This window comes from Ornithorhynchus anatinus, chromosome 5 (assembly GCF_004115215.2).
Source record: "Ornithorhynchus anatinus isolate Pmale09 chromosome 5, mOrnAna1.pri.v4, whole genome shotgun sequence".
Lineage (NCBI taxonomy): Eukaryota > Metazoa > Chordata > Mammalia > Monotremata > Ornithorhynchidae > Ornithorhynchus > Ornithorhynchus anatinus.
This window is the reverse complement of record NC_041732.1, coordinates 3,028,444-3,040,004: the sequence shown is the minus strand read 5'-3', so window position 1 is coordinate 3,040,004 and position 11,561 is coordinate 3,028,444. Positions and strand designations below refer to the sequence as shown.

The 11,561-nt window shown below is 64.1% G+C and overlaps 1 protein-coding gene across 3 annotated transcripts; it reads left to right on the top strand.

Moving 5' to 3' along the window:
* Positions 1–11,383, top strand: HNRNPL (heterogeneous nuclear ribonucleoprotein L). 3 transcript variants are annotated; one of them, XM_029064788.2, is made up of 13 exons: positions 5–271; positions 1,735–1,853; positions 2,075–2,312; positions 3,142–3,227; positions 3,874–3,970; positions 4,108–4,180; positions 7,984–8,055; positions 8,167–8,447; positions 9,134–9,255; positions 9,563–9,764; positions 10,049–10,106; positions 10,343–10,438; positions 11,004–11,383. In XM_029064788.2, the coding sequence occupies exons 1-13, from the start codon at positions 20–22 to the stop codon at positions 11,060–11,062; spliced, it is 1,755 nt and encodes a 584-aa protein (XP_028920621.1). In that variant the 5' UTR covers positions 5–19; the 3' UTR covers positions 11,063–11,383. The 3 variants fall into 3 exon arrangements, with proteins under 3 accessions (XP_028920620.1, XP_028920621.1, XP_028920622.1); XM_029064789.2 differs by lacking the exon at positions 5–271 and adding an exon at positions 698–779; XM_029064787.2 differs by having other exon boundaries at positions 1–271; positions 7,984–8,447.
* Positions 11,384–11,561: the final 178 nt, after the last annotated feature.

The following is an 11,561-nucleotide window of genomic DNA, read 5'->3' as shown; positions in this document are numbered from 1 at the left end:
GAGGCGGGTTTCGACCGCCATGTCGCGGAGGCTGCCGCCCCGGGCGGAGAAGCGGCGGCGGCGGCAGGAGCAGAGGCAGCAGCTGGAGGACCAGCAGCGCCGGGCGGGAGCGATGGTGAAGATGGCGGCAGCGGGAGGCGGCGGCGGCGGGCGCTACTACGGCGGCGGCGGCGAGGGCGGCCGGGCCCCGAAGCGGCTGAAGACGGATAACGCGGGGGAGCAGCACGGCGGGGGAGGAGGAGGAGCCGGGGCGGCCGGAGGAGGCGGCGGGGTGAGGCCCGGAGGCCGGGAAGGACGACATGCCGGGGGCACGGACGGGGGAAGAGGGCTGCGCGCTGGGGAGCCTCGTGCGGCGGGGCGGCGATGGCGGGGAGCGTCAGGACCGACGTTGGAGAGCGGGGGGAGGGGCAGGGGAGGCCGGCGCTGCGGGAGCCCCAGGGCGCCTGCGCGGGGGGGAGGGGGGGGGAGCGAGAGGGGCGCGCGCAGGCGCTCTGGGGCGGGCGCGTGGGTGGCCGTTGCGGCGCGCGGGAAGCCTGAGGGACGTGCGCGAGGCGGCGCCGCCCCTCCCCCCCCCCCCCATGGCGCCTCCTCAGGCGAGGGCGGCCTCCTCCCTCCCTCCATTAGGGCCCGTCCTCCCCCACAGCCCCCCTCACGCATCGCCACAGAGGCGGGGGACAACCCCCGCCCCCGCCTCGCCCCCTCCAACGTGAGCCCGGGCCAGAGGACGAGGCCCGTTGGCGGGCTGGGACGGGAGCCCATCTTGTCCCCCTCCTGACAAGGTCGGGGATCCTGGGGAGCCCGTTCGGAGCCGCTGCCCCAGGCCCTGCGAGTTGGCTCCCCGAAGGACCCGCGGCCCCGCCCTGGCCAGCTCCCAACACCTCGAAGCCCCCCCCCCCGACCCGGAGGCCGCGGTCGGCCCCCGGGGGCCTCGTGGCGTTTCCCCCCTCGGAGGGACGGCGCGTCCCCCGTCCGGCGTTCGGTCGGACGGGGCCTCCCTTCCGCCGTCTGGAGCCAAATGAAGCCAACGGGGGGGGGAGCAAAAGCCATTAGCCTGCGGCCGCCCGTCGCGGCGGCGTCCCCGGGGGCTCTGACGCTCCACCCGTTAGGGCGGTGTCCTTTGGAGGGGGGCCGTTTTAAAAACGGTCCAACGGGCGGGGTGTTAATAATGTTGGTATTTGTTAAGCGCTTACTGCGTGCCGAGCACCGTTCTAAGCGCTGGGGTAGATACGGGGTAATCAGGTTGTCCCACATAAGGCTCACAGTTAATCCCCATTTTACAGATGAGGGAACTGAGGCCCAGTGAAGTGACTTGCCCCCAGTCACACAGCTGACAAGTGGCAGAGCTGGGGTTCGAACTCATTACTTCTGACTCCCAAGCCCGTGCCCTTTCCACTGAGTGTTGGCAGGAACGCCCTCCGGGTTGGCGGCCTGGAGAGGGCAGGACGCCAAAGCCCGACGCGGAGGACGCTGGGCGGAAGCCGCCCGCTCTGTCGGGCGGCTTCCGTCTCCCCCGAGTGAGGGGGAGCCCAGCATCTTTCCCCGCTGACGTGTGCTGCGCCCTTCTGCCTTCCACGTCCCTGGAAGGGTCGAGTCGGCACCCCGGCCCCTCTGCGAAGGGGAGCCCTACCGGGAGGGGAGCGGTGGGCCGCTCGAGCTTCCTCCCTCGTCGGTCTTCCCGGACCCCGAAAGGCACCGGGGCGCCCCGCTGACGTGGGATCCTTCTCCGTCCCCTAGGAGAACTACGACGATCCTCACAAGACCCCCGCCTCTCCAGTGGTGCACATAAGGGGGTTGATCGACGGGGTGGTGGAAGCCGATCTGGTGGAAGCCTTGCAGGAGTTCGGGCCCATCAGGTACGGCCGGCGACCGGAGCGCGTCGATCCCGCCGGGAGCCGGCGGCTTTCCGCCCCCGCCCTCCCGAGGGTCCCGCGGATCTCCCCCGATGCCGGCGGCGGACGGGGGGTTACCGTCTGGGCTTCCCCGGGGCTTCCGCTCCCTCGGATTTCCCTCTCACGTCGGGGGGAGCCCCGGCGTCCCGCGAGAGAGAGCTCACGCCGGGTGTTCTCTGCGCCAGCTACGTGGTGGTCATGCCCAAAAAGAGACAGGCGCTGGTGGAGTTTGAGGACATCCTCGGGGCCTGCAACGCGGTCAACTACGCAGCCGATAATCAGATCTACATCGCCGGCCACCCGGCCTTTGTCAACTACTCCACCAGTCAGAAGATCTCGCGGCCCGGGGACACCGACGATTCCAGAAGCGTCAACAGCGTCCTGCTGTTCACCATCTTGAATCCCATCTATTCCATCACCACGGTGAGGGCGGCTTCCAGAAATCCCCCCCCCCCCCCGGGCCTAGCGACGCCCCCCGCTGCGGCGGTTACGGCATTTAGCCGGTGCCAGGCAGTGGGCTAGAGACCAGAGGATCGGGTGGGATACCACCCTCGTCTCTCGCGGGGCTCACGATGTAGTTTGATCGCCCCGTTTTTGCATTTGAGGCTCAGAGGGACTAAGGAGCTTGCCCAAGGTCGCCCAGCGGGCCAGGGCCAGGGTGGGCAGCGGACCCCGGGTCTCCCGGATCCAGTCCCAGGTGCTTTCCGCTAAGCCCCACTGCCCTTCCAGTGGTCACAGGGTCACCCGGTAAGGGCCCACCACGTTCAAAAGCACCGGGAAGAGATTCCCGGGATTCCCTGCCCGCCGAGAGCTCACCGCCTCAAGTGCGGGGAGAAAACTCACCCAGGGAACGCTAGAGAGGCAAGAACAAGCGCACGATCTTGTAATCAGTCAAGAAGCAAAGAGTGTCAGGGTGGGGGTGAAGGAGGTTGAGAGGGGAGGGTCAAAGGCCCAGTTGCTTCCTAGCAGGCTCAGACCCGGGAAGATATTTGTGTTTTTCTTTTCCTCCTCGATGTTTTACCTGGTGGGTGGTCGGCTTTGGCAGGCCCTTTTGGATAGTCGTTGGACCTGGGCTCTGTCCCCTTCCCCCAGCTCTCTGGCTCCTGGGAAAAGGGCTATAAGGTGGAAGCGGTAGTAGGCATTGGCAACAGGGAGGTCCTGGCCCCGGGGGACGTGTCGTCAGCCTTGGGGAGTGAGAGCCGGCCTGGGGGTGCTCCACCACGACCCGTGTTGTCCTGTACACAATTTCCAGGATGTCCTCTACACAATCTGCAACCCCTGTGGTCCCGTCCAGAGGATTGTCATCTTCAGAAAGAACGGCGTCCAGGCCATGGTCGAATATCCTTCCCAGCCTAGAAGGCAGGCGGGCTGCCTGCCTGCCACCGTGGGGCCAGGAGGGTGGGGTAGTCGCCGAGAGGGAGGGGGCGGAGGACCCTGGAGATCTAGTGATGGTTGTCCACCGAGAGCTCAGAGCTACTCCGGTGTCCAAACGGTGTCCAAACTGTGAATCTGGAAGACCTGGCTAGGGAGACTTGTGCATCGAGGGGTTCGGAGCTCCTCTGCCGCCAGTCTGCGGGCCCCGGCTTTTCATTTTGCCGTCCCGTGATGGGCCAAGTGTTTGGCCCCTGGGAGTGTGGGCACTCGGGCCGCATGGTGGGCCGGGCAGCACCCTAGGGGTAGCTGCGGGATTCCTGCTGCTGGGAGGCAAAAGTGACCCCCCCCCCCTCCACCTCCCCGGGGTGGCCACCAAGGGTAACCCCAGGGTACTCTGCGGCGGAAAGACGGCTTTCCTTCCCCGGGCTCCACATAAGGTCCCGGGAAGTGGACCGTCCTTCCTTCTCCTTGCCTTCATTCCTGGTACTGTGCCCACCCCGTGCCCTCGGCCCGGCCGATCCGGTAGTGTTTTGCGCTCCCCTCCGGGTCGCGGGGACCCATCAGGACGAGCATCGGTCTCCCAAGACCCTCCTTAACCGTTAGCGTCCACATTTGACTCTGTGCAGAGCGCACAGAGGGCGAAGGCCTCCCTGAACGGGGCCGATATCTATTCTGGCTGTTGCACCCTGAAGATCGAATATGCCAAGGTGAGCGGCGTTGCCCCGGGCACGGAGGGGGGCCTGGCAGTGGCCAGAAGGACTAGGAGGGGCGGGAACGGGAGCGGCCAGGTGGCCCCAAGAGCTCCGCCCTTTGCCAAGGTGACGGGAGGGTGTTTGTCCGACAGCCCACCCGCCTGAACGTGTTCAAGAACGATCAGGACACCTGGGACTACACGAACCCCAACCTCAGCGGCCAAGGTAACGCCTCCGCCCGCCTTGTCTCTTTGCGCCGGCCCCCCACCCCGCGCGGCCCGTGTCCGTGTAGCGCACCTCCGATCCCGGCTCGTCGTTATGTGATGCCGCGGGGTGGGGTGGGGGTGTCTGGGCCAAATTGGGCATCGGAGAGCGGGAGCCTCCCATCTCAGCTCCCGGGGACTCGGGGGCGGTGGCCGCTCGCGCTCGGGGGACACGCAGGTGGAGGCCACCTCCACCGGGGAGGGGGCCCCGTAGCGGGCCGCTCGGGATCCGAGCCGACCAGCCCGCTCCCGTCCCGCCTGTCCCAAGATCCGATCTGCCGGTGGTTCCCCCTCGCCCCCGACCCCCCCCTCCCATCGCCACCGGTGCCCTCCCAGGGGGCGGGCCCCCCGGCCCCCCGGCTCCTGAGGTCTCGGACGAGGCCGCCCCTCGAGGGCTCGGCCTGGCCTCCAGGCCCCTCCTCGTGAGCGGGAAGTAGCCCTTGCCTCTTAAGCGGGGGTGGGAGGAAGGGAGGGTTGGAAGGAGGGAGCCGCCGGCGCCCGGGCAGCTGGGTCTGGGCCTTTTAGAGGGGCGGCGTCGGCACAGAGGGACGCCCGGCTCCCGGGGTCTCGCCGTTAGCGAGGGACGTGGACCGGGCCGGGGGCTCCCCGTCGGCCATCGGTGGCGCAGGCGGGGCGGGTGGCGGAGGAACCGCACCCGGATCGCGAGGGGACCTCCCCCCTCGATCGGCGTCCGGGCGGGACGGGGCGGGAGGGGGGCGGGGGCTTCAGACGGGGCCGGCGGGGTCCCTGCCGAGCGTCCCGGGGCGGACCGTCCTCCGGCTCCAAGAGGCGGGAAAGACCCCCGAGCCGCTCACGAACCAGCACGAGCCATGGCATTACATGACCGCTAACAACAGAGACACGAAAACAACCCCCCCCAGACCTCTTCTCCAAGGCACATAAATAGAAGACGGGCCGGCGGCAGGGGCTCTGTGCATTCTTATTGATGCATCTTGGCTTTTCCTGACCCGAGGCCGGGGGAGAGACAGAGAAAGAGAGACAGAGAAAGAGAGACAGAGAGAGAGAGGGAGAGGTGACGAGCCAGCCTGGCGTCTCCCAGCTCTGAGCGGAGACGGCCCAGCCCGCGAGGGGGTCCGTCACGGCAGCGGGGGTGGCCCGGCGGGCCGACCCTCAGCCCCCCGCACACGCCTACCAACACACAGAGTAGACAAGCACTAGCCCTTCTCGGAGAACACACGCAGCCTCCATCCTTCACGTACCCGCAACAGCCGCAGACTTGAGCTCACTACATCGAGAACAGAACACCACCACACCGCCCGCGATCCAGGAAAACAGCTACCGAGCACAGAGAGAGAGAAAGAGACGTTCCATGGCACCAGACACTTCTTTGTATCCTCATTTTTTTATTTTTTTTTTTTCATTAAAAAAAAAAAAAAGGCAAACAGTTTGAACCCAAGACTGTACACAGAACTAGGAAACACAGAACAGAGATTTTGTTACCGGTGACAAGCCCCACGCCGCCCTTAATGGAGAAACGCTTGCTAGACCGAAGTAGATTCCAGTGGCCCTCCAAGACTCTAGGATCCTCTCCTCTCTCCATTCCTCGCCATTTTTTTTTTTCCTTTTTCCTTTTATGATTTTTTTTTCCTGTGTTCCTTTGATTTTTTTTTTTTTCCCTCCCCCCCTCCCGATCCGGGGAGGGCTTTTTTTAAATTATTTTTTTTTTATTTGTTTCTTCTCCCCCTTCCCTCTTTTGAGTTCGCTTTTTGGCTTGCGGTCACCGGCTGCCGACATATACGCACCAACTGGAGACCAAAAAAACAAAAAACAAAAGCAAAAAAAAAACCAAAAAAGGCCAGAGAGAGAGAAAAACCAAAAAAGCAGCTGAGCGTGCGGGCCCCCCCTCCCTCCCCAGACCCCCGCTGGTGGGGTTTCGGGGGGCCCGGCCGAACGCACACTCCCATCACCATCACCACAACAACAACAGGAGGCGAGGCACAGCACACGGAGAGAGCTACAGATGTTCAGGAGCCGCAGACACGGAGGAACACTTGTCCACTTATACACCTCTTACTATCCACGAGGACAGAACATCTGGGAGCCCTTTGTTTTTTTTGTTTTTTTTCCTGTAAAAGAAAGAATTTCCATTTTTTTTATTTTTATAATTTTTTTTTCCCTTTTTAAAAAAAAAAATGATTGAAAAAAAAAATTTGTCGCCGCCGGGTAACTTGAATTGTATTTATGACTGTAAAACCGTGTGATGCAGGGTCGCAGTGTATGTTTGATGGGACGCCATCTTTCAGAACTGTGCTAACTCACTGTTGAAGCGTCCAATGGTAAGAGAAAATACAGATCTGTTTTTGTGTGACAAAATGGACATTGTACTCTAATACTGCTGTAAGTAGCCCTTTTCCGATCTCTGTAACGACTGACTGTTGGAATAATAAACCGGGCCCGAGGCGCAGCTGGCGGGAAGGCACGATCGTACGGTTCTGCGGAGGCCGCCGCCTCGCACCCCATCGGATCCTCGTCTCCACGCCTTCCCGCTGTTGGCCTGCGGCCCTGCCTGTGTGTCAGACTCTTACTTGACCCCCATCTCCCCCCCTGCCCCCGTTCCCTCTGCTGGGGTGGGTGGTCGTTGGTGGCCGTGGGGTTCGGGGGGATGGCGGAGGGGGCGGTGGGTCCTGGCGGCCCGCTGCCCCGGTTCGCGAAGGCAGTGCTGCCGAGGTGTCAGTCAGTATGGGTGGGGAGCTCCTTGAGAGGCTTGTCCTCTTTCCACACGCCCCCTTCTCTCTCTTTACCGCTCTTTTTCTTAACCTTCCTCTCTATCCCATCTCCCTTCCCCCATCTGTCTTTTTCCTCATTCCTGTCGCATCTTTCGCCCATCTCCTTTCTCTTCTTAACTCTCTCTCCCCTCTTTGCTCTCTCTCCCATTCCTGTATCTCTCTCTCCTCTCCTCTCAACTTTCTCCCCTCCTTCCTCTCTTTCTCCCAACCTTTCTCTCTCCCGTTTTTTCTCTTTTTCTCTCCTCTTTCCACTCTTTCTCCACTCTTTCCACTCTTCCCTCTTTCCTCTCCTCTCTTTCCTCTTCTTCTCCCCCCTTTCCTCCTTCCCTCTTTCTCTCCTCTTTCCTCTCTCCCCCTTTCTGTCCTGTTTCCTTTCTCTTTCCTCTCTGTGTCCCCCTCTCCTCTGTCTTCTCTTTCTCTTTGACCCTCACCGCCCTGTCTTTTATCGGCTGGTTTGGTCCCTTACTGGGGGACACCAGGTGGCCAGCTGGGCCGCCGCCTCTTGGACGGTCCTCCGCCGTGGTGCTGGGGCAGACCCCTCTGCCACGCACGGAGTTTAGGAATGGGAGCGCCTCTCCGCTCACGGGTGCATGCCAACCAGGGGGTTGCGTGGGGGTCGTTGGGTTGTTTCAAATCACTAAGGCCAGCCGAGAGTCCAGTCCAGCCCCATGACCACTAGGGAGGGGAGAAGGGCGGTCAGGGAGCCGCGGGGACGGGCTGGCCGCCCAGAGCGGATTTCCAGATAGAGAGGGGATCGAGGGAGCGCCAGGAGAGCCGCCCCGGCTAGGGGTAGGATAGCGAGGCAAGGCCGGGGCTTGGCTTAGCACCCTCCAGCTCCTATCCGAGCACCGTGGGGCGGGAGCTCAGAGCCCCGGGTCGCCTCGGGCGGAAGCAGTTGAGGGCTGGCGGTGGGGAGGGCGTAGGGGTTAGCGTCCCCTCGTGCGGAGGGAAGGGTGTGGGAGAAAGAGCCCTTCCTGACCCTGCGCTGAAACCCTCCCTCTCCTCTGTCTCTCTGCAGGCGACCCCGGCAGCAACCCAAACAAACGGCAGAGGCAGCCTCCTCTCCTGGGAGACCACCCGGCGGAATATGGTGAGGGCCGGGGGTTCCCCTCCGTGGACTCCCGTGGCTCGTGCAACCCCGCCCGTCGTCCGCCAGGCCGATTCTCACCCGTGCCCCCTCTCTTTCCTTCCCACCCCCCAGGAGGGCCTCACGGTGGGTACCACAGCCATTACCACGATGAGGGCTATGGCCCCCCCCCGCCTCACTACGAAGGGAGAAGGATGGGCCCGCCCGTGGGGGGGCACCGCAGGGGACCGAGCCGCTATGGCCCTCAATATGGCCACCCCCCGCCCCCTCCCCCACCTCCCGAGTACGGCCCCCACGCCGACAGCCCCGTGCTCATGGTGTACGGCCTGGACCAGTCCAAGATGAACTGTGACCGGGTCTTCAACGTCTTCTGCCTCTACGGCAACGTGGAGAAGGTGAGTCGGGCTCGGGGCCCCAGCCGCGGCGGCCGGCCGGCGGGAGGGATGATCGGTGGGGAGCTCGGGCAGAGCCCCGCCCCGGCGGCTTGGCTCCCGTCAGAAAACCGCCTCCGACTCTCCGGGGGCTTCAGCGGGCCCGTTCGGACGGACGGGTGGGCGGGAAGCGTGGCAAGGAAAGACTGGTTCGTGGGTCACGGCGGCCTGGAGAACCTTTTTCTAAGCCTAACAAATGTGGTGGCATTTGTTCAGGATACGCTGTGGGCCGAGCACCGTGCCAAACACTGGGGTAGGTACGGTATGATCAGATCAGAGGCTCCCAGTATGCCGGGGGGAGAGGTGAGGCCTCGAATTCCCGTTTTAAAAGCAGGGGAAACGGCACAGAGAAATCCGGAAGTTACTCTGACCACTAGGCCACAGGAAGCGTTCCCGCTCGGTGCCCCCAGCCCCTCCACGGTCGTTGTAGTCATCCCGAGGTTTTTGTGCACGCCGAGCCCTTGGAAGGGGGAGAATAGCACCAGGGAACACTCTGGGAAAGGACCCCAGGCGGGCCGTGTTGGCCGAGGGATATTGGAAGATGGTTGGGAGCGGGAGGCCGGGCGTGGAGTGGCAGGAATCGGATCTGCGGAGGGGCGGCGCCCGGGGAGCCTGCTGACCAGGCGGGGCCCCCCCATCCTTCCTCCCAGGTGAAATTTATGAAGAGCAAGCCGGGGGCGGCCATGGTAGAAATGGCCGATGGCTACGCCGTGGACCGAGCCATCACTCACCTCAACAACAACTTCATGTTCGGGCAGAAGCTGAACGTGTGGTAGGTCTTTCCCTCTCACCCCGCGCTCCCAACCTTCCCCTCCCGGGGCCCGAACGCCGCGGCGGGGCGGGCGACTCGCCGAGCGTCCGCTTTTAACCCTGCCGAGTGCCCAGAGACGGAGGGGCCCCGGTCGGATCGACTCGGTGGGCGGAGGGAAGAGGGCAGCGGGGCGGCGGCGCCCGTTCCCTCCCACCCCTCCGTCGTCCTCCCGGGCACCTCGGTGGCTCTGGGGCCGAGGGCGTGACAGACTCCTCCCCCAGTGGCTCCCGGGGCTGACGGGGGGGCCCGCCCTGTCGCCCTCCCGCAGCGTTTCCAAGCAACAGGCCATCATGCCCGGCCAGTCCTACGGCCTGGAGGACGGCTCGTGCAGCTACAAGGACTTCAGCGGCTCTCGGAACAATAGGTTCTCGACTCCGGAGCAGGCGGCCAAGAACCGGATCCAACACCCGAGCAACGTGCTCCACTTCTTCAATGCTCCGCTGGAGGTGACGGAGGACAACTTCTTCGAGGTGAGTGGGCGGCGGGTCCCCTGGGGCTCCTGTGAGAGCTTTTGTGCGGGCGGGGTCCGGCCCGGACCAGGGCCCTTAAGGGGTTTGGGGGGAGAGAGGGGTGACCATTAAGGAAGGGAGGCCTTGAGAGCCGGGAGGCCCTGGGCCCGCTTCTCCCAGAGCCTCCTCCCTGCACCCCCAGTTCTGCCCGGCCCCCTGCCTCAACCGGCTTCGGGGAGGCCTTCCCCGCCCGCCCCCCCCCCAAACGGCTCTGGTCCTCAACCGCTGCTTGGCTTCTCTTGTAGATCTGCGATGAACTGGGGGTGAAGAGGCCGGCGTCGGTGAAGGTGTTTTCGGGGAAAAGTGAGTAGCTTCGGGGGGCGTCCCCAAGGGGTCCCGGGGCTCCTCAGCGTTCCTCCCCCTGAGTACTCCGTGGGGTCGGGGGGTCGGGCTGGTCATTTGTCTCCTTAGGCTCGGGGTCAACGCTGGCCGCAGAAGCCCTCCCCTCCCGTCTGGCACCCGGGGCTACCGCCAACCGGCTGCTTCCCCGGCGGCTCATCTGCCGACCCTCCCCACCTCCCCCTTTGTGTTTCTTCCAGGTGAACGGAGCTCCTCGGGCCTGCTGGAGTGGGAGTCCAAGAGCGACGCCCTGGAGACTCTGGGCTTCCTGAACCATTACCAGATGAAAAACCCGAGTAGGTGTCTCACTTCACGCCGGAGCTGGGCTGGGGCGGGCTTCCGGGGGGGGGGTCAGCTCAGACCCCGGCCCGAGGTGGCCAGCCTCGAGATCTGTCTGGCCGGAGATGGGGGCGGGGGCGGTGGAGACTTTCCCAGATTGCCCCCTGAGGCCAGGCCCCTTCGTCCTCCGCCACCCCCTTCTCGTCCGGGGGCCCCATCCGGCCTGGGCAAGGGGAGTCAGAGCCAGCGGGGCACGAGTGGCGTCCCGGGAACGGCCGGGTGGTCACCCGTCGTGATCTTGGCGCGACTCTCGAGGAGTCGTCAGTGGTCGCGATGGATCTCGCCGGACGCCCAAGTCCAGGGCCCGTGGGAGGGGCTCCGTGGGCCGCCGCCCCACCCCCCGCGGGTCGGGGCTTGTCGGGAGCCTCTTTCCGCCCGGTCTTCCCGCCCGGTCTTCCCGCCCCGGCGTGTCGAACCTCTCCCAGCCCGGTCCCCGGCATTCCCCGGCGGGGGGGGGCACCGGAGGGAGGTCTTCTCCCGCCCTGCCCTTTGCTAACGAACTCTCCCTTGTCTCCCTCTCAGATGGGCCGTACCCGTACACGCTGAAGCTGTGTTTCTCCACCGCCCAGCACGCCTCGTAATGGGCTGCCCGGACCCGGGTTGCCAGCAGGAAGGCCCTTTTCCTTTTCTTTTGGCCATTTTTGCAGAAGTTCTTGTATCCCTTTTTTTTAACGCTAGTTTAGTAGAAGCTTCACCATAATGGAACCCTTTGAGTCTGGAGGGGGGCGGGGAGGGGAGGAGTCACCATCTCCACTTCCACTTTTTAAAGAAATTATTGTACATGTGATTTTTGGGTTTTTTTTGTTTTTCCTTCCCACCCTTGTTCATACCTTTTGTGCTGCCTTGTGCTCCCGGCACATTTCAATACAACTGTTTGGAAAATAAACATAGTACCTACGTGCCTGGGGCTCCCGGTACGCTGCCTCTCCCCGCCTGGCCCCTCCCTCCCAAGTTAATCAGGAGCATCTGGGTTTTAATGAGCGTCAGGAGCCACCCGTGAGGCTCTCGGGGACCAGCCCCAGCCTCCCTCTGCGAGGGTGGGAAACGTCCACCCTCCCGGCCTCGGTCACCGCCCTGTCC

What these genes read in the sequence shown, in the direction of transcription:
- HNRNPL (XM_029064787.2), top strand. Translation starts at nt 20, where the DNA reads ATGTCGCGGAGGCTGCCGCCCCGGGCGGAGAAGCGGCGGCGGCGGCAG. An exon ending in TGAAGATCGAATATGCCAAG is followed by an intron (nt 3,971 to 4,107) that starts GTGAGCGGCGTT and finishes TTTGTCCGACAG; the next exon opens with CCCACCCGCCTGAACGTGTT. An exon ending in CCCCAACCTCAGCGGCCAAG is followed by an intron (nt 4,181 to 7,983) that starts GTAACGCCTCCG and finishes GTCTCTCTGCAG; the next exon opens with GCGACCCCGGCAGCAACCCA.